This window comes from Zalophus californianus, chromosome 8 (assembly GCF_009762305.2).
Source record: "Zalophus californianus isolate mZalCal1 chromosome 8, mZalCal1.pri.v2, whole genome shotgun sequence".
Taxonomy (NCBI): Eukaryota; Metazoa; Chordata; class Mammalia; order Carnivora; family Otariidae; genus Zalophus; species Zalophus californianus.
The window spans coordinates 87,529,594-87,557,549 of record NC_045602.1 but is presented as its reverse complement, the minus strand read 5'-3'; the positions used below and the strand labels follow the sequence as shown (position 1 = coordinate 87,557,549).

General features: G+C 35.8%; 1 protein-coding gene across 2 annotated transcripts in view; it reads right to left on the bottom strand.

Annotated features, from left to right (window-relative positions):
• Positions 1 to 27,956, bottom strand: part of GCC2 (GRIP and coiled-coil domain containing 2) — a 63,304-nt gene that overhangs the window by 16,942 nt on the left and 18,406 nt on the right. For both annotated transcript variants that reach the window (XM_027621940.2, XM_027621941.2), the window contains exons 10-19: positions 24,428 to 24,547; positions 21,497 to 21,661; positions 21,080 to 21,184; positions 20,296 to 20,458; positions 7,020 to 7,120; positions 6,855 to 6,932; positions 6,046 to 6,183; positions 4,825 to 4,946; positions 3,082 to 3,258; positions 130 to 347 (exon numbers count right to left, since the gene is read on the bottom strand). In XM_027621940.2, the coding sequence (XP_027477741.2) occupies positions 130 to 347; positions 3,082 to 3,258; positions 4,825 to 4,946; positions 6,046 to 6,183; positions 6,855 to 6,932; positions 7,020 to 7,120; positions 20,296 to 20,458; positions 21,080 to 21,184; positions 21,497 to 21,661; positions 24,428 to 24,547 (1,387 nt within the window). The remainder of the gene's footprint in view (positions 1 to 129; positions 348 to 3,081; positions 3,259 to 4,824; positions 4,947 to 6,045; positions 6,184 to 6,854; positions 6,933 to 7,019; positions 7,121 to 20,295; positions 20,459 to 21,079; positions 21,185 to 21,496; positions 21,662 to 24,427; positions 24,548 to 27,956) is intronic.

Genomic DNA, 27,956 nt, shown 5'->3' with positions numbered 1-27,956 from the left:
CACAGAATTGGCACTGGTTGTCACCTAGTAAATTTTCTTTTTTCTTATGAATTTGTGAAGAATGTATTTAAGTGACAAAACTATGTGAGAATGTGAACGACTGATGTTCTCATGCACACACACACGTACTTCTTGTGGTCGGTTCACTCTTAAGCTGGAAAAGCTGAGCTTCGACCTTGGAGAGCTGCTGCTGTAAAGTCTCCATTGTCTTTCTATGCTCTTCCTGCAAATGGCGCACTTGATCGCGGAAGCTGCTGCGAAGGACCTCGTTTTGGGATGTCAGTTGACTCACAGTCTGTGCATGTTCAGACTTCAGCATCATATTCTCTGATTGTATTGAACACAACCTGAAGGGTGAGAAGAACTTCATAGCAGATCTTTCAATTTGACATGCTGACTCAGCTTTTCTCAACTGGGTTCTACTTGGTAATTAGCCCTGAGATATCTACTAAATATATGAATTAACTGCTAAGCATCTATAATGGTACTAGCTGTGTTAACCATCTGGGGACTGGCTGTCACCTAGTTCAAATCATCTCTGTGTTCTGTAATTCAAGGAACCTCGTTTGAGTAACTATGGTACAATGGTTCAGGTGAGGAACTTCCTTCATCATTTATCAGAAAATAGGGCTAAAATTAGAGCATAATATAATTATACTTTAAATCAGTCCCCTTTTCAGGTTATCTTATGTGGGAGCTCATATAAGCATAGGGTATCTTTTCTTTATTACCTTGAAAACAGGAAAAAAATATGTTCTTGTGATTCATAAATAAAGTCTTAAGGAAAGCCTTAAAGGAAGTTTTCTGAATCATTTTTGAGCCAATTAACATAAAACTCTGAAACATAAAGGCTTGGTTTACTATAGCTGTTTTTGACTCTCGCTGTGCGTTAGAATCATCGGGTCCCTTGTTAAAAATACAGACATCTAGTTCTCAACCCAGAGCCACTGAATCAGAAATTTCCAAAGGTGGTCTTAGAAATCACCTACTTTTAGCAGTTTTCCATATGATTTTTATGTAGTCAGCTTGGTGCTAGCCAGTGCAACTATAATTTGGGAACCACTATTTTTAATGGTTCACTTGTAGTCTTGATAATTTACATTTAGCTTTGGTTAAAAAAAAAATAAAAAAAAGTTTTCTTTTTATGCCAGAGAGCCACAAGTACCACAAGTACTCTCATAAAAATTCAAACAGTATGGAACCAATTATAGAAAAAAGTTGAGAGCCCTCTCTTAATCACTCCCGCCCCCTGCAGTATAAAATCCCAGCTCCAGGGGTAGGTATTGTTAATGGTTTTGCATGTAGTATTCCAGGATCTTTTTCCTATGTGCTATACATATGCACACCATACAGGGTTTTAAAACAAGATTTAGTGGCTAAAAGGTGACATACAATAAAAATACTGCATGTTTCAGAAAAGGTTTCTTAAGTGCCAAGTTCACACTGATCAGTGAGTTCAGAAAATGCTAGTGTATATATTACTCCTCAAATCTGCATTTTTCTATGAGCATTATGTTCAAACACTACTACGAAAGTAAAGGAAGAACCATCAGCAGTCATGACAATAATTTTCTAAGGAAGATAACAGCTACATTTTAAAGCTAGGGTAAGGTTGGTAGTTTGCAGGTGGTCTCAATGACACATCTGCTCTACCTACTTAAGAGCTAGAAGCTTGAACCCCCACTTGGACCCAGAATGGCTATGCTGATGGAAATTTACTGTCTCAGCTGTTACTGGGGTGTTTAAATAGCAGGATCCTTTGGGAAATGTAGGTATTAGTTGGTCAACCTACTAATTCCTCTTAAGCCATTTTTACAATCTCATATAGGGAAAGTATGAATATTAAGATGTTGAAAAAGAGAATTTATAAAGAAAAGGCTATTTCTTCATACTGGGGTACAGACAGTAACAATATTATTCTTGATATTACTGAAGAAGGGGGATAAGATCTCTAAAGATATCTCAAAATGCTGTGAAGTTTTTAGCACTTAGGGAGAGAGACTGGCACATAGTAGGGGCCCCCCAAAATAGTTACTGAAATTTAGAGGCATCACTTGCACTTTGTGTTAGCAATATAATTTGCAATAACTTTTCTAGAGTAGAGAATAAATGTAGGAAATTTCTGATGTAAATATCAAGCATCATTGTATTTCAGCTAATCTCCCAGTAAACCCTGGTGATAGGTAGCTAGAAAATTGGTAGATCTTCCCTGAAACTTTTGATTTACAGGATTAACAGATAAATTACACGATTAGAAAGCCAAGAAAATGAAGCTTTCAAGATTACCATCACTTAGGTATGCATTGAAAGCATACCTGAGATATGTAAAGTATTCCAATACCCTTGAGGCTCAATGAAGAACTCTTTTCCTTAGTCTAAGGTACAACAGATATTACCACCCAATTTCTTCATTACAGGAATTCAAAGTTCCTTGTTCCCCCTCCCCATACTCCTGATGTTTAATTAAAGTACTGATCAACAAAGGGTAACAATATGACAAGTTGAAGACAGTTGCAGAGGTAAGTTCCATATTCTTTTTCAGTCAGCAACTGTCCGAATGTTTTCCTCTAGAGAAAAAGAAAAATGCTTATAATTTGACACCTGAGTTGGAAAGTGGGTTTTTTTTAAAGAAACATTCTGGCAATGAAGGCCACAGGAGAAACAGATTACTGGATGAACAAATAAAATTAACTGTTCTTAGAAAAGTGAAGAATAAAAACAAACAAAATGGGGAGGGGAGCTTTAAGGTAGAAAAATACAGTTTACTAAACCTCTAGAAATACCTACTTCTTCCTCTTCTTTTTTTTTTTTTTTTGAGATTTTATTTATTTTTTAGAGAGAGAGAGAGAGAGGCGAGAGGCAAAGAAAAAAATCCCAGCGGCTTGATTTCATGACCCTGAGATCATGACCTGAGCTGAAATCAAGAGTTGATGCTTAACCGACTGAGCCACCTGGGTGCCCCTAGAAATATCTATTTCTTATTTTCAATTTGTATCTATTCCAAGAAGCAACACATTAGGAGTTCCAACAAAGAAATACTTTGCTCCCCAGCACAAACACTTAGTCCTGTAGCAATCTTACTTTTCCCGGAGTTCTGCCTCTTTGGACACAGTTTCCTGCAGCATCTTGTTATGCCTTTCTAGCAGAGTGTCATGTTCAGACTGTAATGTTTGAAGTTCAGATACATTGATCTGTAAGTTATTTTGGGTATCCTGTAATTTGATTTTTAGTTGATCAATCAGCATTTCCAGGTGTTCTCTAAAACAGAAATAAACAGTTTTACAGAAAGTTTTGAAAGAGGTAAACCTGATTTTGTGGTTCCAAATAAATTTTATTACTTTAATCATTTCATCTTTTAATGTCCCATACGCTTGCTATTATTATGGATGATTCTAAAGGAAATCTAATAATTGGAAGAAATCAGAGACTAGGATTAAATATAATAGAGAAGACATTATAGTCAGATTTTACATTTTAAGCACTGCAGATTTTCAAAAAAACCTCTGAACTTACAAATTTCATACTCAAATGAAGGGATCATTAAATGGCATCAAAATAGCCTATTTTGTTATAGTACTATGCTTTTAGTTGCAGTTCTAAGCCAACCATTATGAGAATGGTATGAAAAACAAATAGTGAAAACCCCTAATACACTGAGTTTCCTTTTTTAGAAAAAAGTATCTTATGTATAAGAAAATAAAAGGAATGTAAAACATTTACATTTCCAGCATGATCAAAAAAGGCTCTTGCAAATGCTGACATTTTCTTTCCTTTTTTTTTTTTTTTAAAGATTTTGTTTATTTATTTGACAGAGAGAGTTAGCGAGAGCAGGAACACAAGCAGGAGGAGTGGGAGAGGGAGAAGCAGGCCTCCCGCCGAGCAGGGAGCCTGATGTGGGGCTCGATCCCAGGACCCTGAGATCATGACCTGAGCCGAAGGCAGATGCTCAGCGGCTGAACCACCCAGGCGCCCCAAATGCTGACATTTTCATATTAAAGGTGTCAATATTCAATTTCTCCTATGAAATTTGAAGATGAGCTACTAACAAAAAATATCTTATTTTTCAGTCTATAGTTCCCATATTTAATAGATATTTAAAATAAAAAGTAACACAAGTATAAACATACAAACATTGCAGGGTATTTAGTCCTACTTAGAACAGTAACAGGCAGATGTGAAATTACTTTGAACACTGAACCTCTACTTACAAAAATACACAGGCTCTAGAATGCCCTATTTCATACTCCTAGTATATTTTTGAATAATTTACAAAAATGATCCGTATGCTAGTTTTAAAGATGCATTAAACAATATACTACTGAAACAAATATTTGAGATGGTTATAAATTTATGAATAAAAATATAATACTAAGCTAGAATTTAGTCCTGAATTTAAAACTTTTTGAAATAAACAAAATGTTTTTAAGCAATTCTGTTTAGCCTAATTAATGGTGAGTATATCAAGGAAGCATTTTTATTCTTCTATTTCTCAATTTTTAAAATTGGAAAAACTAATCATAATGTAACTTTAATGTCTGTATTTCTACTCTGACCAGTTCTTGTTACAACAAGATGACACTATTTAGCCTATCTCCTGATTTTGCCGCTCACATCACAGTTTTATGAGTTTTTAACAGTGCCCTTCATAGAGATGTTTCCCTGTTGCTGCCTGGAGACAGAGTGAAGCCAAGAAACTCTGCTCTTACTACATGTAAAATTCCACAGTCAAATGAAATCAAAGCAGGATTCTTAACCTACTTGGTGGAGAACCTATCTTGGAGGAAAGGGGGGAACCCTGGATGTTTCTTTTAATTTAGACTTTACCTTTCTTGTTTAGCTCCCTCGGTTTCAGTCTGAGACACAGATTTATTTTTCTGTTGTTTTAGAACATTGTGAACTCGGACTTTGTAGCTCTCAAATTCAGAGGTTATAGCAGCTTGTTCTGCCTGTGACATTTAAAAGACAGAGAATAATTTTTCTATTGCATTTCCATTGTAACATAATCCTATTTTCTTTCAGATTAATGATTTAAGATGAAAACGTGTTTTAGAAAATGAGTAAAATGGCCAACACTCTTTAGCCCCTTGATTCGCTTCCTCTAAAAAGTATGCTTCTGTTGGCCTTACAACTTTTTTTTTTTAAAGATTTTTATTTATTTGAGAGAGAGAATACAAGCAGGGGGAGGGGCAGAGGGAGAGGGAGAGGGAGAGGGAGAAGCAGACTCTCCACTGAGCAAGGAGCCTGATGCGGGGCTCGATCTCAGGTCCCTGGGATAATGATCTGAGCCGAAGGCAGACGCTTAACCAACTGAGCCACCCAGGTGCCCCAAGCCTTACAACTTTTTAAAAGCCTTTGAATGATAGAATTTTGTTTGACAAGAGATGTTTCTACCATGTTTTCCTCCCTGGTAGATTCACTGAGTACCCATAAATTTTGTAATGGCACTATTTGCCTTCAGAACCTTAGAAAGATTTTCACTTATGAGAGTTCCTCTTTTCATAAATACAAGAAAAATAAATTCAAAGAAATTAAGCCACTTGAACTTCCAAAGAGAGTGGGAAAAATGAAATTCTAGGTCTTCTACTTTCCCAAAGTGATCTCCTGTGACCCTTCTGCCAAATTGGCTCATATCAGAGCTGCACCTCTCACAAAGCTACTCTACTGGGTTTGCTTCGCATGCTGAAGATAAGGAAGGCCTCAGAGCCATCCTATCAGAATGTTATTTTACAGTCATTTGGCCCTCAGAAAGAACTATATACTTTTTAAATTATAAAAGTAAAAGAAAATAACTCTTACACAAAGAAATTGTGAAACAAGTTTAAAATGGAAACGTGTACCCATGTCTTCCCTTTTAACAAAAAAATGTTATGCCAGTGACAGGATGGGATGGGGTTGGGGTTAGGGTCAAATAAGCTGCATCAGGTACTCATCTAATAAATGCTCTTAAACAACAGCAAACCCTAAAAGGTGAGACCACAGCCCTCATATGAACTGCCTGCTAGGTAATGATAACACCTGTCCACGGCTTCTGGGTGAAGCCCGTACCTTGGCAGCACGGCACTCTTCCTGAAGGGCTGTCACTTTCTGCTGGTATGCACTCAGTGTGCATTGGTGCTGGTCCGCAGAGGTCTTCAGGTGTTCGTGAATTTTGTGCTTCTCGGAGGTTATTTCAGCCAGCTGAATCTGGGGCAAAACCTTTCAATTAAGCTCTAATAAACTGGATCTTCATTGACTAAACACACTTTCCTTAAAAATAAACTTGAGTTTTGAATCATGAGTATATATAAGCGATCTAATTAAAAAATTATTAAAAGAGTAGAGGGAGTATAATAGAACATTTTCCCAATAAATTATTTCAGTTTTCCTTAAATCAAAATTAATCATGAACAATTATAAAAGAAATTCCAGACTACTTGTTATAGTTCAATGTTTAATTGAATATGCCAAGATATTATAGATATAAATGTATATATGAATAATGTAAATATACATATAACATGTATACAATGTAAGTATATAAAACCATTTTTATTCTTGTGACTGCACTATCATTTAGAAAGCTCAGATGCAGGTCTGGGGTCATGTTTATTTTATATTTTATGTTATGTTTATTTTTAGTGCATCAAGGATTTTCAAATACATGAAGAGAATGTAGCTTAAGCTGAATGGGATACTCCTGTTATATGCCATACTTGGCTTAATGCTTCTACTTTTTCAAATGAAGGATATCTAGGAGAAAAAAATGTGTGTGTATAAAAATATGTACGTAAAGGTATTTAGAAAAATCCCTACATAGTACCTTACTTTTACATGGAATTTTTTTTATAAGTCCTAAGAAGTAAAAAGAATCTTACTTTATAGACTTCTACTTGCTGTTGGCTTGCCTCCAGTTCACCCTTCAAAGATGCTTGAAGTATTAAGTGATCAGTTTCCTACAGAGTAAGAATCTTGGTTAAGTTTAAAAAAGAAGTGATTAATAAATACATAAATTGAAATATGAAACTGGGAAATTAACATACTGCTTGCTTTGAATCTGCCAGTTCTTTTTTGGTTTTCACAAGCAATTGCTTGATTTTGGTGTTTTTTTCCTCATATTGTTGCACTGAAGACTGTAGTGAAGCTAGTAAAGGAAATAATTTCAGAACAGATTAAACAATTTTTTTAAAGATTTACTTATTTACTTTAGAGAGAGAGAAAGAGCACCAGGAGGGGTAGGGGCAGGGGGGGAGAGAGAGAATCTCAAGCAGACTCCAATGTGGGGCTCAATCTCATGACCCTGAGATCATGACCTGAGCTGAAACCAAGAGCCGGCCGTTCAACTGCACCACCCAGGTGCCCCTAAACAATTTTTATGAACGAATTTAAATAAATGGATGCTAGGTCTTTTCTTTGTATTAACCTATCTTTAAAAGAAACTTGTCTTAAAAAAGAAAAAGAAAAAAATAAACTTATCTTAGCTTTTTATTATGAAATATTTAAAACATACATGACAGCTCTGACAACAGTACAATAAACTCACTGTACCTACCACTCAGCTTTAACAATTACCAACACATGGCCAATCTTATCACCCAGAACAGGACTCTGGCCCACAGGCTAAAGTCTGGCTGCTGCCTGTTTTGTAGAGTTTTATTAGAACGCAGTCAAGTTTATTTATTTACATATTGTTCACAGCTGCTTTAGTGCAACAATGATAGATTTGACTAATGGTGATAGAGACTGTAATATGGCCTGTAAAGCCTAAAATATTTACTGTCTGGCCCTTATAGAAAAAGTTTGCCAACTCCTAACCTATAATACCCTCACCTATTCCTTGTACCCTCCCTGGCTTTTTTTTTTTTGGTTCTTCACAGGAAATCCTTTTGTCTGTAAATATTTCAGTATGTATTTTTAAAATAAAGTTATGTACTTAGAGTATTTCTAAAAGATAAAAACTTTAGTTTTAAGAAGTACCTCAAAAGCGGTGCCACGTATTTCCAATTATATCACTGTAGAGGCACATACCTGGTTGTTTTTGTGATACTAATTGTTTTGTAGGATGGGACTGTCAGTGACTGTTCACTAAGAAACAAACTGAAACATGATAAAAACAAAAAACTTTTATGCTAACACAGGTAAAAAAACAAGTATCAAATAGGAATAAATGGATTTATGGTCTAGATCATAGGTACTCAAAAATCTGGTCACAGCCTGTTGTGAAAGAAATAAAGAGTATATGATGGAGACCATGTGGCTTGTGATGCCATGGAGAATAACTTCCTGGTCCTTTAAGAAAAAGTGTGCTTGACACCTGGTCTAGGCCAGTTATATGGGCACTATGTAATTGTGCCACTAAAATATCTTATAAGCAATGATTAACTTTATGTAGTTAAATCCATGTATATGGATCCTATTACTTGGTAAACACGAGCAGGTATACTATAAGAATATTATCTTAACTATGCCTGTTTATGATAAGTTTAATTTAGTTATTTCCTGGCAACTATTTGCTCAGTTCTAAAAAGCATTTTATAAAGCACAGATTACACATGAAACCTTTGTTAAGTGCTCCAGGAATTGTGATTAGATGTAGTTAGTCCCTGAGCTCAAAGAATAAAAATGAAATTGGGGGATAATAATATCACATGATAACATAAAGCAAAATATAAACGTTACAAAAGAAATACAAAAGGCTTTGCGGGGGGGCTCCACAGGGGCTAAAGGTTATACAAAGTTTGCAAAGGACAAGGAAAATTTCATAGCACAGAAAACATTTAAGATTAGGAAGGATTCCAAAGGGTGGGCATGAGGGTGGGAGGGCAAGGGCATGAAAGAAGATTTCCTTTAGAGAGGAGATACACAGTTACAGAAAAACACAAATCATATCTCAGGAAAAATAAGCAGTCCTCTTTGTGAGAGAATAATGAGAATTAAGGTGGAAAGTCAGACCAGGGCCAGATATTGGAGGGGTAGACTAAGATGTGCGTTGCTAATTTATTAGGCAACGTTTTTTTTTTTCTTTTAAGATTTTATTTATTTGACACACAGAGAGAGAGACAGAGAGAGAGAGAGTGCACAAGCAGGGGGAGTGGGAGAGAGAGAAGCAGGCTTCCCGCAGAGCAGGGAGTCCAATGCGGGGCTTGATCCCAGGACCCTGGGATAATGACCTGAGCCAAAGGCAGATGCTTAACGACTGAGCCACCCAGGTGCCCCATTTTATTCTTTTTTTTTTCATAGAACATTGTCCAGATGCTTCCTTATCTTTTTCCTACTCTACCACAACTCCTTAACCCAGTCTTCCAGGACCTTTGCTGCCATGAGCCTGGTGGCTTTTGACAGATTCTACACCATTCCAATTAATCTGATACTCTGGCAGACTAATCTTTCCTCATTGTCTTCAAAAAGGGCCCAAACATATTCTGGTATTTCAGGTATTTCACAAACTGGATCAAAAATGTCTTCCTCATTATACTTCACTTCTCCCTAACAGGTCAAGCCTTTCACTCCAACTGGTCAAGACTTCTGAAATTATACATTTCTTTTCATTTTTGCTCATTCCATGGCTGCAGAAAGGAATACCCTTTTTCAGTCTTTTCTCCAAACCTTTACCTCGAGCCCCAACTTGTGATTGTTTTAGTCTATAGAATCTTTCTCTCCTCCAAATTCTTAAAGAGCACTTACTGCTTTTACCACCCATTTCTGTACTTATTTATCACTGAGAAGTGGGTGGCCTTCTTGAATTTATTCATGTCTTTTTAGTTTTTCCAGGGTATCAAGCTTCTCTTTCAGCTTAGTTAATGATCAAAAATATACACATTAACTAATTCACAAAACCAAATATTTGCATTGCAGGAATATAATCTAGAGCTCTACTATTCAATTTGCACCAGGAATATAGTTGGAAAATATGGTATATGCATAATGAAAGATATACACATAGTGAATTGTCTGGAAACTCTACAATCTGTTCAATTATCAGAGTATTCTAAATTTTTCCCTTGGATGCAGGCACATGATCAGAACTCTGCATTGTTTATTCATGGAGTCATGGAATAATGCTTTGTTTATTCATGGAATCACCTTTATTGAGCTGTGATTTAGCTACAGGCTGAATGAAATACTATGAAATATTTGCTACTTTATTTATTGTGGGAATGTCATTGAGACTACAAATCACATTATCAGTGGTTTCTATTAAAATTAAATATAAAACGGATACTGGGTTTGAAAATTCCCTGAGCAGATAAAACCATTTAAGTCACACGAGTGAAACTTAATTTAGCTTATTCTGCAAAATAAGTGAACTTGTCATCTGGAAACCCCTGCTGTAATAATCAATCACTGTAAAGGTTAAATTTACTTGTTTTACTTTATTTATTTATTTTAAAGATTTTATTTGTGTGTGAGAGAGAGAGCGAGCGAGAGCATAAGCAGGCAGAGTGGCAGGCAGAGGGAGAAGCAGGCTCCCCGCTAAGCAGGGAGTTGGATGTGGGGCTCGATCCAAGGACCCTGGGATCATGACCTGACCCAAAGGCAGACGCTTAACTGACTGAGCCACCCAGGGGTCCCTCGTTTCACTTTATAAGCCATCCTGGGCTATCAGTCGTTGAATTAGAAAACTCCCAGTTCATGATCTGTTTTTATATGTATAATAGATTCTTACTGAATATTATTTATTGATTTGGTGGCTTTAATTTTGCTATTTCTGGGTTAACTTCAAAAATGACATATGAGACTTTTGAAAACATAGATTTCAAAGTCCCACCCTTTTAAGATTCTGATTCTTTTACATTTGTGCCTGGGCTTTCCAAAAAGCTCTTTGGATACTGTGTGATATTTATTTTTTTATTATTTTATTTTTTATTTTTTATTTTTTTTAAAGATTTTATTTATTTATTCATGAAAGAGAGAGAGAGAGAGAGAGAGAGGCAGAGGGAGAAGCAGGCTCCCAAGGAGCAGGGAGCCCGATGCAGGACTCGATCCCAGGACCCTGGGATCATGACCTGAGCTGAAGGCAGACGCTTAACCATCTGAGCCACCCAGGCACCCGATACTGTGTGATATTTAAGTTAGGTCTGAGACCACTGTTCCATATGACCGTGTTCTTTTTTTTTTTTGATATAGTGTTCCATGATTTATTGTTTGCGTATAATACCCAGTGCTCCATGCAGTATGTGCCCTCTTTAATATCCATCACCAGGCTAACTCATCCTCCGCCCCGCCCCTTCTAGAACCTTCAGTTTCTTTCTCAGAGTCCATTACTCTCATGGTTCCTCTCCCCCTCCTATTTCCCCCTCTTCATTCTTCCCTTTCTGCTGTCTTCTTTCTTTTTTTTCTTTTAACATATAATGTATTATTCGTTTCAGAGGTACAGGTCTGTGATTCAACAGTCTTACACAATTCACAGCGCTTACCATAGCACATACCCTCCCCAATCTCTATCATCCAGCCACCCCATCCCTCCCACCCCCACCACTCCAGCAGTCTTCAGTTTGTTTCCTGAGATTAAGAATTCCTAATATCAGTGAGGTCATATGATACAGGTCTTTCTCTGATTGACTTATTTCGCTCAGCATAATACCCTCCAGTTCCATCCACGTCATTGCAAATGGCAAGATTTCATCCTTTCCAATGGCTGCATAATATTCCATTATACCGCATCTTCTTTATCCATTCATCTGTTGATGGACATCTTGGCTCTTTCCACAGTTTGGTTATTGTGGACACTGCTGCTATAAACATTGGGGTGCACATACCCCTTGGGATCCCTACATTTGTATCTTTGGGGTAAATACCCAGGAGTGAAATTGCTGGGTGAAATGGTAGCTCTACTTTCAATGTTTTGAGGAACCTCCAAACTGTTTTCCAGAGTGGCTGCACCAGCTTGCATTCCCACCAACAGTGTAGGTGAGTTCCCCTTTCTCCACATCCTTGACAACATCTGTCATTTCCTGACTTGTTAATTTTAGCCATTCTGACTGGTGTGAGGTGGTATCTCATTGAGGTTTTGATTTGGATTTCCCTGATGCCGAGCGATGTTGAGCACTTTTTCATGTGTCTGTTGGCCATCTGGATGTCTTCTTTGGAAAAATATCTGTTCATGTATTCTGCCCATTTCTTGATTGGATCATTTGTTCTTTGGGTGTTCAGTTTGATAAGTTCTTTATAGATTTTGGATACTAGCCCTTTATCTGATATGTCATTTGCAAATATTTTCTCCCATTCTGTTGGTTGTCTTTTGGTTTTGTTGACTGTTTCTTTTTCTGTGCAAAAGATTTTTATCTTGATGAAGTCCCAATAGTTCATTTTTGCCCTTGCTTCCCTTGCCTTTGGCGATGTTTCTAGGAAGAAGTTGCTGCGGCTGAGGTCGAAGAGGTTGCTTCCTGTGTTCTCCTCTAGGATTTTGATGGACTCCTGTCTCACATTTAGGTCTTTCAACCATTTTGAGTCTATTTTTGTGTGTGGTATAAGGAAATGGTCCAGTTTCATTCTTCTGCATGTAGCTGTCCAGTTTTCCCAACACGGTTGAGGGTCCATTTCTGGGCTGTCTATTCTGTTCCATTGATCGATGTGTCTGTTTTTGTGCCAGTACCATACTGTCTTGATGATGACAGCTTTCTAATTGAGCTTGAAGTCTGGAATTGTGATACCACCAGCTTTGCTTTTCTTTTTCAACATTCCTCTGGCTATTTGGGGTCTTTTCTGGTTCCATATAAATTTTAGGATTATTTGTTCCATTTCTTTGAAAAAAGTTGATGGTATTTTGATAGGGATTACACTGAATGTGTAGACTGCTCTTGGTAGCATTGACATCTTCACAATATTTGTTCTTCTAATCCATGAGCATGGAACATTTTTCCATTTCTTTGTGTCTTCCTCAATTTCTTTAATGAGTACTTCATAGTTTTCTGAGTACAGATTCTTTGCCTCTTTGGTTAGATATATTCCTAGGTATCTTACGATTTGGGGAGCAATTGTAAATGGGATCGACTCCTTGATTTGTCTCTCTTCTGTCTTGTTGTTGGTGTATACGAATGCCACTGATTTCTGTGCATTGATTTTATATCCTGCTACTTGACTGAATTCCTGTATGAGTTCTAGCAGTTTTGGGGTGGAGTCTTTTGTGGTTTCCACATAAGTGGTATCATTACCATCTGCAAAGAGTGAGAGTTTGACTTCTTTGCCAATTTGGATGCCTTTTATTTCTTTTTGTTGTCTGATTGCTGTGGCTAGGACTTCTAATACTATGTTGAATATTAGTGGTGATAGTGGAAATCCCTGCTGCATTCCTGACCTTAGGGGGAGAGCTCATTTTTTTCCATCGAGAATGATATTTGCTGTAGGCTTTTCATAGATGGCTTTTATGATATTGAGGTATGTACCCTCTATCCCTATACTCTGAAGAGTTTTGATCAAGAAAAGATGCTGTACTTTGTCAAATGCTTTTTCTGCATCTATTGAGAGGATTATATGGTTCTTGTTCTTTCTTTTATTAATGTATTGTATCACATTGATTGATTTGCGGATGCTGAATGCACCCTGAAGCCCAGGGATAAATCCCACTTGGTTGTGGTGAATAAACCTTTTAATGTAGTGTTGGATCCTATTGGCTAGTATTTTGGTGAGAATTTTTGCATCCATGTTCATCAAGGATATTGGTCTGTAATTCTCCTTTTTGATGGGGTCTTTGTCTGGTTTGGGGATCAAGGTAATGGTGGCCTCATAAAACGAGTTGGGAAGTTTTCCTTCCATCTATTTTTTGGAACAGTTTCAGAAGAATGGGAATTAATTCCTCCTTAAATGTGTGGTAGAATTCCCCTGGGAAGCCATCTGGCCCTGGGCTTTTGTTTCTTGGGAGATTTTTGATGACTGCTTCAATTTTTTTAGTGGTTTTGGTCTGTTCAGGTTTTCTATTTCTTACTGGCTCAGTTTTGGTAGTTGATACATCTCTAGGAATGCATCCATTTCTTCCAGATTATCTAATTTGATGGCATAGAGTTGCTCATAATATGTTCTTATAATTGTTTGTATTTCTTTGGTGTTGGTTGTGATCTCTCCTTTCATTCATGATTTCATTTATTTGGGTCCTTTCTCTTTTCTTTTTGATAAGTCTGGCCAGGGGTTTATCAATCTTGTTAATTCTTTCAAAGAACCAGCTCCTAGTTTCGTTGATCTGTTCTACTGTCCTTTTGGTTTCTATTTCATTGATTTCTGCTCTGATCTTTATTATTTCTCTTCTCCTGCTGGGTTTAGGCTTTATTTGCTGTTTTTTCTCCAGCTCCTTTAGGTGTAGGGTTAGGTTGTGTATTTGAGACCTTTCTTGTTTCTTGAGAAAGGCTTGTATTGCTATATACTTTCCTCTTAGGACTGTCTTTGCTACATCCCAAAATTTTGAACAGTTTTGTTTTCATTTTCATTGGTTTCCATGAATTTTTAAAATTCTTCTTTAATTTCCTGGTTGACCCATCATTCTTTAGTAGGATGCTCTTTAGCCTCCATGTATTTGAGTTCTTTCTGACTTTCCTCTTGTGATTGAGTTCTAGTTTCAAAGCATTGTGGTCTGAAAATATGCAGGGAATGATCCCAATCTTTTGGTACTGCTTGAGACCTGATTTGTGACCTAGGACGTGATCAATTCTGGAGAATGTTCCATGGGCACTAGAGAAGAATGTGTATTCTGCTGCTTTGGGATGGAATGTTCTGAATATATATGTGATGTCCATTTGGTGCAGTGTGCCATTTAAAATCTTTATTTCCTTATTGATCTTTTGCTTAGATGATCTGTCCATTTCAGTGAGAGGGGTGTTAAAGTCCCCCACTATTATTGTATTGTTGTTGATGTGTGTCTTTGCTTTTGTTATTAATTGGCTTATATAATTGGCTGCTCCCATGTTAGGGACATAGATATTTAGAATTGTTAGATCTTCCTGTTGGACAGACCCTTTAAGTAGGATAGAGTGTCCTTCCTCATCTCTTATTACAGTCTTTGGTTTAAAATCTAATTTGTCTGATATAAGGATTGCCACCCCAGCTTTCTTTTGGTGTCCATTAGCATGGTAAATGCTTTTCCACCCCCTCACTTTCAATGTGGGGGTGTCTTTGGGTCTAAAATGAATCTCTTGCAGAAAGCATATTGATGGGTCTTGCTTTTTTATCCAGAGTCATACCCTGTGTCTTTTGATTGGGGTATTTAGCCCATTTACTTTCAGGGTAAGTATTAAAAGATGTGAATTTAGTGCCACTGTATTGTCTGTAAGGTGACTGTTACAATATATTGTCTGTGTTCCTTTCTGGTCTATGTTACTTTTAGGCTTTCTCTTTGCTTACAGGACCCCTTTCAATATTTCTTGTAGGGCCGGTTTCGTGCTTGCAAATTCCTTTAGTTTTTTTTTGTCCTGGAAGCTTTTTATCTCTCCTTGTATTTTTAATGACAGCCTTGCTGGATACAGCATTCTTGGCTGCATATTTTTCTCATTTAGTGCTCTGAAGATATCATGCCAGTCCTTTCTGGCCTGCCAGGTCTCTGTAGATAGGTCTGTTGCCATTCTAATGTTTCTACCATTGTAGGTTACAGATCTCTTGTCCTGAGCTGCTTTCAGGATTTTCTCTTTGTCTCTGAGACTCCTAAGTTTTACTATTAGATGTCAGGGTGTTGACCTATTTTTATTGATTTTGAGAGGGGTTCTCTGTGCCTTCTGGATTTTGATGCCTGTTTCCTTCCGCAACTTAGGGAAGTTCTCTGCTATAATTTGCTCCAATATATCTTCTGCCCTCTCTCTCTTTCTTCTTCTTCTGGGATCCCAATTATTCTAATATTGTTTCATCTCTAGGTATCACTTATGACTCGAATTCTGCCCCAAATTCTGCCCCTGTGATCCAGTCGTTGTTTATCTCTTTTTCTCAGCTTCTTGATTTTCCATCATTTGGTCTTCTACATCACTAATTCTCTCTTCTGCCTCATTTATTCTAGCAGTTAGAGCCTCCATTTTTGATTGCACCTCATTAATAGCCTTTTGATTTTTGACTTGGTTAGATTTTAGTTTTTATTTCTCCAGAAAGGGTTTCTCTAATATCTTCCATGCTTTTTTCAAGCCCAGCTAGTCTTTAAAATCATCATTCTGAACTCTGGTTCTGACATCGTACTAATGTCCGTATTGAGTACGTCCCTGGCAGTCGGTACTGCCTCTTGTTCTTTTGTTTTGAGGTGATTTTTTCCATTTTGTCATTTTGTCCAGAGGAGAAGAGATGAATGAGAGAACAAAATGCTAACAGGGTAACAACGTTCCCAGAAAATATACACTAAACAAATCAGAAGTGACCTTCTAGAAAGTGGTCACTTGTCTGTTCAGAGAGTTGCTGGTATTCTTTTCTTCGAACTCCTGTTGAGTTCTTAGGTGTTCAGAATGGTTTGATCCCTATCTAGTTGAATTCCTGGGACCAGAAGAAATTTAGGTCTCCTACTCCTCTGCCATCTTGCTCCTCTGACACAGTGTTCCTTTTATAAAAAATGCCTTAAAAAAAACTTCTCTCAAACATCTTAGTTCCAGGAAAAGCTGTATTGCTCACAAGCATCATATTTGTTCTAATATTGTTGCTACTATAAACCCTGTAACTGATAATGTTCCTGTCTTTGCATGGCTTCTGGGAAGCTCAAAGCCAATTTAGGTAGACCTTAGTGATAGCAAAAGTACACAAAATATATATTTTATGTCTTGATCTTATATCTGACTTCACTGTATAGTCCAACACCTCAACACTTCCTTTTATCCCATTTCCTCATCATTTATATATCTAAAATCTTATACATTAATATTTTTGCAGCCAACTTAAATCATTTTATGGAACTTCAGCTTCTCACCATGAGGGAATAGCAAGACTTAGACATACATGCTGCTGTAAACAATTAGAAAACTGAACAAAATATATGAAAGTTCCTGAAATTGAGCTGTGATCCTTGAGAGAAGGTAAACAAGGTGAGCCCTATTCCAGCTTTCTGTCTGGAGGAAATTTCTAGACTGTGGAACAGGAGGGGAATCCCAAATAGAGCAGTGGTCTTGCTGAGATGGAAAGAACAATGAATAGGGAGCTATAATTGGACAATTCCCAAGGCTCACACAGGGATATAAAATGTTCCAACCAGCCAGAGTAAAGAGACTTTGTATAATACATGGGCACTCAGTAGACTTCAGAACATTCCCCACCTTAGTAGAGGGGCTGAACTAAATCTACAGGAAAGAGTACTCTACACTTGGTTTCAAAAAAGATGAAAAACAAACCACAAAAGGATAAAAGTGATCCAGAAAAGACCTGACTGCCAGCCACAGTTTAACTCTGTAAATGAATACAAAAAATCTAGTATTCAACAATGTAAAATTCACACCCAATTAAAAAATTATTTCCCATGCAAAGAAGCAGGAAAATATTACTCATAACAGGAGAAAAATACAATCAATAATATTAGAACATTCCAGAATATTCTTTAGGATTTAAAAGAAAACATGAACATAATGAAGAGATGAATGAAAAACAACAAGAACTAAAAGAATACAAATGGAATTTCTAGAGATAAAAAATACAATATCTAAAGTGAAAATATCACTGAATGGTAATAACATATTAGACCCTGAAGATGAGAAAATTTAAAGACTATTAAATAATAGAAACCACTAGAATTAAAACTATATTCCATTTAATGAAAGTGAAAAAAAAGAGAAGTGAAGAAAAAATAAACAGCATCACTAACCTATGAGACTATATCAAGTGGTCTAATGTATGTAATTGGTGTTTTGGGGGAAAAAAAGGAAGAGGATTTAGACAAATATAAATTGAAGAAAACTAGAGAAACTACATACAACAAAGAAACTGAACAAAACACAAGCAGGATATAAACAGGGAAAAAAGACACACCAAGGCACATCATAAAATTCTATACTTGACAAAATTATCTTTTTTTTTTTTTAGATTTATTCATTTTAGAGAGAGAGTGTGCATGCAGGAAGGGGCAGAGTGGAAGGGAGAAAGAGAAGCACACTCTGCACTAAGCACAGAGCCCGATGTAGGGCTCAATCCCACAACTGTGAGATCATGACCTGAGCTGAGACCAAGAACTGGATGGTTAACTGACTAAGCCACTCAGACGCTCCCCAGCAAAACAATCTTTCAGAAATGAAGATTTTTTTTTTCAGGCAAACAAAACATTACAGAATTCAATGCCTGTAGCCTGCATTATAAGATACGTTAGGGATGCCTGGGTGGCTCAGTTGATTAAGTGTCTGTCTTTGGCTCAGGTCGTGATCCCAGGGTCCTGGGATCAAGTCCCACGTCAGACTCCTTGCTCAGCGGGGAGCCTGCTTCTCCCTCTGCCTGCCGCTCCCCCTGCTTGTGTTCTCTCTCTGACAAATAAATAAATAAAATCTTAAAAAAAAAAGGATATGTTAAAGGAAGTTCTTCAGGCAAAAGGAAAGTCATATTTGAGGAAATTTGGATACAGATGAAGGAATGAAGAGCAGCAGAAATGGTAAATACGTGGGTAAATATAAAAAAAATCTCTAGTTTTTCATTTCTTTAAAACAGGGATTGGAAAACATTTTAAATGGTGAGATAATAAATATGATAGGCTTGCAGGTAATACAGTCTCTGTTACAACTACTTGACTGTGCTGTGTAGCATGAAAGCAGCCACACAGACAGTATCACAAATGGACAGAGCTGCGTTTCAGTAAAACCATATGAGAGGCAGCTATTGTGGGCCATGGTTTGCTGATCTCTCTTTAAAAGATAACTATTTTCAAACCAAAATAACACAATTACTACGTCTGTAACACATGTAGAAGTAAAATGTATGACATTAAAGGACAAAAGAGGGAGAATAAGCAGTACTACTATAAGATTCTTAGTCTACATATGAAGTGGTATAATTTACTTAAAAGTAATCTGTAATAAGTTCATGACATATACTATAAACCCTAAAGCAACCACTAAAACCTTAACAAGAGCATAGCTAATAAGCTAATAATGGAGATAAAATGACATCATATAAATTACTTAATTCAAAAGAAGGGAGAAAAAGAGGAAAAAGGAACAAAACTAGAAGACAAATAGAAACTGCAAGGTAGTAGGTTTAAACCTAATCACATAAACAATTATGTTAAAAATAAATGATTTAGACATTCCACTTAAATAGCAGAGGTTGTCAGGTTGGAGAGAAAAGGAAGACTCAACTATACAGTATCTAAAAGAAGCACTTTATAGACTTAGGTCGAAAGCTAAAGGATGGGAAAAGACATGCCACATAAACAAGAAACAAAAGAAAGCTGGAGTGGTTATATTAATATCAAAGTGGAATTTAGAAAAAGAAATATTACCAGTAATAAAAAACATATTTTATAATAATAGAGAAATTAAATTACCAAGAGCAAGTAATAATTCTAAATGTATATGTAGCTAATTCCAGAGTTTCTAAATACATGAAGCCAAAATTGACAAAAGTGAAAAGAAAAAGAAACCTACAGTTATGTTCAGGAAATTCAACATACTTCTCTCAGTACTTGGTAGAGCAGTAGTCAGAAAATCATTAAAAATATAGAAAACCTAAACTGTCACCTGACTTGATTTAATTGACATTAGTTAGAACACTATATCCAACAACTAATATAGTTGAATACGTTTTCAAGTGCCTAAGGAGCATTCACCAAAACTTAAAAGGACTGAAATCATACAGAGTACGTTCTCTAACCACAAAGGAATTCACTTAGAAATCATTAACAGAAAGACAAGTGAAATTCCTTTAAATGAATTAAACAACACACTTCTAAATAACCCATGGGTCAAAGAAGAAATCCAAAGGAAATTTAAAAATATTTTGAGCTGAATTAAAATAAAAAGTACAACATACCTTATGAGATGTGGCTGAAGGGGTGCCTAAAGGGATATATATAGCTTTAGAGGCTTAACGTTAGAAGTTATTTTATGGAGAGAAGGGAATATAATCACCTTAAAAAAGATTTCACTACTATTTAAATGATCCCACTCTGCTGACAACCAGCAAATCATGGACAAGACCATTTTTTATCTTTGTATCACTCATGCAGCAGGTACTTAGGAACTGTTTAAGTAAATGACTGCATTATGCACCAACACAGACTGTACACATCTGAACAAAAAATGGTTTTACAACCCTCCTGGTCCTTATGAATATTTAGCACTGTGTGAAAGATCTGCTGGCAGTCAAAGTCTGGTAAAATGCACAACTAATATTGCTCCCCTGTATTCAGTTATAATGAAATTGTTGTAAGTTAAAGTGAATTGTTTTACTCACTCATTTCTTCTTGCAGGGTTTCTTGTTTCTGCTTCTGAATTTTAATTTCTTGCTCCAGATCTTCTATCTTGCTGTTTTTATTAGCTAACTTTTGATTTAGTTCTTTCATTAAACGTTCATAATCAGCTATTTCCATATTCATCAATGTGGTTTGCTGGGCATCCTGCACATATCAGAAATAAAAGATCCACATAATAGTAGATCAGTTAATTTTATTTGTAAAATTGCTAATTGCATAACTGTAAATTATGCCAAAGGGATAAACACATTCTATTATGCTTTTCTGAAATATAGAAAGTTTACACATCATATGAAGAAACTGGAAGTTGGTACTTTCTCTTTTTGTAATTTTATAAAATATTTTCATTGAATTTCATCATAATTTTCATTAACCACAATTGACAGTTCTACTCATGGAGTTCTTATTTATAAAATGTTAGCATTTAAGCAGCTCTTATAATACCTTTCTTTTTAGCCTCATCTTTGAAAAAAGTAGAGAAAAATTAGCCAAAGTTTTAGGTATAATATGAATTCCAACTTTTGACATTAATTAAATCTTCATGTGTCATAAAGCAATCCTGTACAAAAAAATGAAGTATCAAACCATTTGTGACCATAGATTCTTCTGAAAAGACAGGACTGAGAGAAATCTTAAATTTTCATTCTTCTGAGGCTAACAATTTATATATGGTTATGTTAGTTTTGAAATATTTCCTTTCTAAACTCTCAGAATCGTTTAACACTGTGAATATTGACCTCAGTTTTGAATCTGGTTTTATTTTACCTTTCTAACCAGCTCTAATTCTTGCATGGTTTTCTGAAGCTGTTTCTTTTCCTTCTGAAGTTGCAGTTGAAGTTCTTCAAGTTCATTTACAGAACTGGCATGATCCTGAAATTAAAAAATACCGCCCCCCCACCCCCCCCAAACAAACCAACATTAAAAAAGGTATTTGTTAGGGTCTATAAAATGAATCTGACATACTGAAATTAAAAAAAGCTTGAAAATCTTTAAATATTTAAAAAACACGTACCCCAAAATCATAGCTTGGGATTCTCAACTTCATAGTTGACATACATTAAAGAATTAATGAACTCTGTTGTATTCACAAATGCTACTCATTAGTAAGTCTTTCTTTCACTTAAATAGTATGATAAAAGTATCACTATATAACATGAACTAATCCTACAGGACTGTTTTTACCTTTATCTTCTGCTCTTTCTGAAGTTTTTCGGCTTCCAACTCTTTGTCTGCCACTGCCTTGGCTTTTTGGACTTCTAAAATCTGTACTTCTAATAACTTTGCATTAGACTGTAGTGTCTCAATACGAGTTAAGAGATCTTCATTATCAGAACTTAATTTTTCGCACTAGAATGACAAATGATTCACTACTGTAAACATGTAGAAAATATGTACAGGAGAGGAAGAATAAAATGATACTTGTAAGATTGTTGGCACAGTATGAAAAATGGAGATTTCAAAAACAATTCCACATAATGTAAAATCAAGAATAAGTTTAATATACTATTACTGTTAAAATAAATTTGGCAAACATTACAAGAGACCAGGAGCATTGGCAGAGGAAAAGGCAAAAAAGAAACCAAAACCAAAACCAAAACACCCCAGGGAGCTGAGATTAGAGCAATAGATAAGACATGATAGTTGCCAGTTGTTTTGTCATATTCTTCTCCCAACAATGGGAAGAACAAAATGAAATTTTCTATTAATTTTAATGAATTTAATTTTATTTTTTATGCCAACATTTTGAAATTGAAATATACTTATTACATTTTTCATGTCTGCATTTACTCAATTTAAAATTATCTGAAAAGTCCTCTCAATAAAGTGGGTATAGAGGAATGTACCTCAACATAATAAAGGTCATATATGACAAGCCCACAGCTACATCATACTCAGTGGTGAAAAGCTTTTCCTCTAAGATCAGGGACAAGATAAGATTCCCACTCTTATTTATCAAAGTATTAGAAGTCCTAGCCACAGCAATAAGCAAGAAAAAGAAAAGGTATCCAAAGTAGAAAGGAAGAAGTAAAACTGTCACTATTTGCAGATGATGGGATAGTATGTACAGAAAACCCTAAAGACTCCCCCCAAAAATGTGAGAGCTAATAAATGAATTCAGTAGAGCTGCAGAATACAAGATCAATATACAGAAATCTGTTGTGTTTCTATACATGAATAACAAACTATCAGGAAGAGAAATTAAGACTAAGTAATTCCACACAACTGCATCAAAAAGAAAAAAAAAAAAAACCTAGTAACCAAAGAGGTGAAAGATTTGTACATTTAAAACTGTAAGACACTGATGAAATAAATTGAAGATGACAAACATAAATGTAAAGATAATCTATGCTCATAGATTGGAAGAATTAATATTTTCTGAAATTACAAATACTGTTACACTGACCAAAGCAATCTACAGGTTCAATGCAATTCTTATAAAAAATCCAATGGCATTTTTCACAGAACTAAAACAATTCTAAAATTTGTACAGAACCACAAAAGAGCCCAAATAGCCAAAGCAATCTTGAAAAAAAAAAAAAAAACTGGAGGTATCATGCTCCCCAATTTTAAACTATATTATAAAACTATAGTACTCAAAACAGTATGGTGCTGGCATAATAGCAGACACATTGATCAATAAGACAGAAAAAAGAGCCCAGAAATAAACCCATGTATATATGGTCAATTCATTTATGACAAAGGAGCCAAGAATATACAATGAGAAAAGGATAGTCTCTTCAATAAATGGTGTTGGGCAAGTTGGATGGACACATGCAAAAGAATGAAACTGGACCACTATCTTACACCTTACACAAAAATTAACTCAAAATGGCATAAAATTTGAATATAAGACCTGAAACCATAAGACTCCTAGAGATCGGCAGTAAACTCCTTGACATTGGTCTTGTCAGTACTTTTTTGAACCTGACATCAAAGGCAAAGGCAACAAAAACAAAAATCAACACATGTGACTGCAACAAACTCAAAAGCTTCTTTACAGCAAAGGAAACCATCAAGAGAATGAAAAGGCAACGTACTGAATGGAAGAAATTACTTGTAAATCCTGTAGCTGATAATGGGTTAATATCCTAAATAAAGAATTGCTACAACTCAATAGCAAAAAACCAAACAGTTCCATTTAAAAATGGGCAGAATATCTAAATAGACACTTTCCCAAAGACATACAGATGGCCAATAGGTACATGAAAAGATGTTCAACATCATGGATCATTAGAGAAATGCAAATCAAAACCACAATGAAATATCATCTCATACCTGTTAGAATGGCTATTATTAAACAACAACAACAACAACAACCAGAAACAAGTGTTGGCAAGGATGTTGAGAAAAGGGAACCCTTGTGTACTGTTGGTGAGAACGTGAATTGGTGCAGCCACTGTGGAAAATAGTATGGGAAGTTCCTCAAAAAATTAAAAACAGAACTACCATATGATCCAATAATTCCACTTCTGTGTATTTATTCAAAGAAAACAAAAACACTAACTCAAAAAGATATACGTACAGCCATATTCACTGCAGCATGACTAACAATAGGCAGGATAAGGATACAACCTAAGTGATCAGTGATGGATGAACGGATAAAGGAAATGTGGTGTATTCATACAATAGAATATTCTTTGGCCATACAGAAGTATGAAATCTTGCCATCTGTGACAACATGAATGGACCTTGAGAGCAGTATGCTAAGTGAAGTAAGTCAGATAAAGACAAATACTGTATGATTTCACTTATATGTGGAATTAAAAAAAAATAACAGCTAAGCTCATAGAAAGATATGTGGTTGCCAGAGGAACAGGGTGGGGTGTGGGTGAAATCAGTGAAGGGGGTCAAAGGGTACAAACGTATAGTTATAAAATAAATAAATCATGAAATGTGATATACAGCATAGTGCTATAGTTAATAAGGTATGAATATTTGAAAGTTGCTAAAAGAGTAAACCTTAAAATTCTAACTGCAAGAAAAAATTCTTTAACTATGTATGGTGACAGGTATTAACTAGATTTCATAATATATACAAATCATGATGTTGTACACCTGAAACTAAAGTAACATAATGTTACATGTCAATTATACCTCAAAAATTTTTTTTACCTGAAAAGTTGAATTCCTTAATTGTCTTGTAAGGTCTTCTATGTGATGCTCAAAATTATTAGCACGTTCTTTTTCCACATCCAGCTGCTCTGACTGCTTATCATATTCTAATAAAAGATTCTTCAAAAAAAGGCAAAAGGATTTAACTTCAGGCAATTATTATACATTCAACCACTCAGACTGTATTATCAAGCCATCTTGATATAACATTTATGAGTCCATTCTGAAAGCTTAAAATATTTAAATTCAACATTTGGTAGAATATCTAGCTGGCATTATATAATAAAATTAGTATAATTCAGATGACTTTTAGTATGGGGGGAACTATTAGAGAGCAAAATGATTTTACATTTATACAATGTAATATTTGCAAGTTAAATATTCTAGTCATCAACAAAAATAAACTTCTGAAACATAAACAAAATTTAGAGAAGGAGAAGAAAAAATTTAACTTGGTTGCCTTAACTAACTCCACCTAAAGAATTCTGACAGGGAAATGTTTTAGGCGCAGCCTAATATAAGGTAGAAGTGCTAATGGAGGAACATAGGAAGATATTTTATAAAAACAGTGTCTCATACTCTGTGGCAAAATGTTTAACATTTTCTGAACTCTAAAACCAATGGAATTTTCTTTAATATTTCTGGTTTGTGCCTACTCAAGAACAAAATGCCCAGACTGGCCTTTTTGTGACATACTAGCAAATCACGTTATCCTCCAAAATAGGTACATGAGGTTCACTGTTTCCAGACTGTATGTGGGATTTTTTTTTTTCTTCCTCTCTCCTCTCTGATAAATCCTGTTTTCACTTTTGTTCCTGGAGAACTACTAACTGTTCTCCTTCACATAAATGAATTTTTGTGCATAATAACAAACAAAATGTTTTCTTTGAAAACTTTCAAAACATTTGAAAGTTTATTATTTCTTTCAAAAACATTTGAAAGTTTATTTTGTAAAGCTTCAAAAGTGGCCTTCATCCAGACCAGGACCTCTTGAGTCCTTGGCTCCCCTTCCCAGACTCCTCTGGGGTCTCATGTGTGACAATTATATGCTCTTTCTGGTTCCTGCTTGCCAAAATCTGATTCTTGGCCAAATCTAATTCTGTTTCTAATTCTGATTTATACATAATCAACTATTATCCACACTGGTAGCTGAGTGTTAGAATCTGGGTTTCAATTTTATGGTCTATCCATCTTGTGATAGGTAAAAGGCAGATTGGGAATCTAGAAGCTGGCTTATAAATTTGTTTGTCCATGTTTATTTGTCTGAGGATTCTGTTACTTCCTGGCATATTGAGAAATCATTTGTGTTCTTTTCACAGAGAGATTTCATGCTTGTTTTGTATTTGTGCAAATTCCTCTAACTCCATAGATCAGAGATCTTTATCCTCTTAAACTCTATCTGGTCTTCTTTGTTTTTACTCGCTATGGTTCTAATATTGTCAAGGACTGCAAAAAATGAGTATCAAAGCTAACTCTAGTAAATAATGGCTCCTTACAGGAAATTCTGACTATAATCATATATTATTGCTAAGGGGAGCACTGGAACAAAAAATGAATGCCATGCATGCAATGGTCTAATTTCCTTGATGCATATGCGGATGCTTCTTCTCAGCAAAGAATAATTATGACTTAATCATCCCTTCAGAACAGTTGCGTGTTCAGATCTTAAAAAAAAAACTGATAAAGATGATGATCGTAAGTGATAAGAAGACTGAAAAAAAGAAACTAGCCAAATTCACAAATAATCCACAAAATTACTCAGCATCCTAATATCGATGCTCCTTAAGGAATCTAATGGAGCTCAGTTATGTCTGTTTTTACAAAAAGCGATCATTTTTTTAAATTTCATTTTTTATATAAATACTAGTAATATATATGGTAAAATTGGTTTCAGGTGTAGAATTTGGTGATTCATCACTTACATGTAATTCCCAGTGCTCATCACAAGTGCCCTCCTTAATACTCATCACCCATTTAGCCCATCCCCCACCAACCTCCCCCATCAAACCTCAGTTTGTTCTCTATAGTTAAGAGTCTCTTATGGTTTGCGTTCCTCTTTTTCCCTTCCACTATGTTCATCTGTTTTGTTTCTTAAATTCCACATATGAGTGAAATCATATGGTACTTGTCTTTTTCTGACTTATTTCACTTAGCATAATACACTCTAGCTCCATCCACGTTGTTGCAAATGGCAAGATTTCATTCTTTTTGATGGCTAACATTCCACTGTGTATGTGTGTGTGTGGGGGTGTGTGTGTGTGTGTATGTGCCACATCTTCTTTATCCATTCATCCGTCAATGGACATTTGGGCTCTTTCTATAGTTTGGCTATTGTTGATAATGCTGCTATAAATACCACAGTGCATGTACCCCTCTGAACCACTCTTTGTACCCTACTACTACCCAGTAGTGCAACTGCTGGGTCGTAGGGTAGCTCTATTTTCAACTTTTTGAGGAACCTCCATACTGCTTTCCAGAGTGGCTGCACCAGCTTGCATTCCCACCAACAGTGTAAGAGGTTTCCCTTTCTCCACAACCTCACCAACATCTATTGTCTCCTGAGTTGTTAATTTTAGCTATTCTGACAAGAGTGAGGTGGTATCTCATTGTAGTTTTGATTTGTATTTCCCTGAGGATGAGTGATGTTGAGCATCTTTTTAAAATATATCTGCTAGGGATGCCTGGATGGCTCAGTTAAGTGTCTGCCTTTGGCTCAGGTCATAGGGTCTCTTGCTCAGCCTGCTTCTCACTCTGCCTGCTGCTCCCCCTGCTTGTGCGTGTGCTCTCTGACAAATAAATAAATCAAAATCTTAAAAAAAAATGTATTTGCTAGTTATCTGGATGTCTTCTTTGGAAAAATGTCTGTTCATGTCTTCTGCCCATTTCTTAACTGGATTATTTAGTTTTTGGGTGTTGAGTTTTTCAGATTTTGGATATGAACCCTTTATCAGATATGTCATTTGAAAATACCTTCTCCCATTGTCAGTTGTCTTTTGGTTTTGTTGACTTCTTCCTTTGCTGTGCAAAAGCTTTTTATCTTGATGAAGTCCCAATAGTTCATTCTTGTTTTTGTTTCCCTTGTTCCTGGCAACATGTCTAGTAAAAAGTTGGGGTGGCTCAGGTGGCTGAGGTCAAAGAGGTTGCTGCCTGTGTTCTCTAGGATTTTGATGGTTTTCTGTCTCACATTTAGGTTTTCCATCCATTTTGAATTTATTTTTGTGTAGTGTAAGAAAGTGGTCCAGTTTCATTCTTTTGTAAGTTGTCCAGTTTTCCCAAAACCATTTATTGAAGAGATTTTTTTCCATCGAGTATTCATTTCTGCTTTCTCGAAGATCAATTGACCATATAGTTGTGGGTCTATACCTGGGTTTTCTATTCTGTTCCATTGATCTATGTGTCTGTTTTTGTGCCAATACCATATTGTCTTGATGATTACAGCTTGAAGTCTAGAACTGTGATGTCTCCAGCTTTGCTTTGCTTTTAGTTATCATTTTTTAAAAAAGATTTTATTTATCTGACAGAGAGAGAC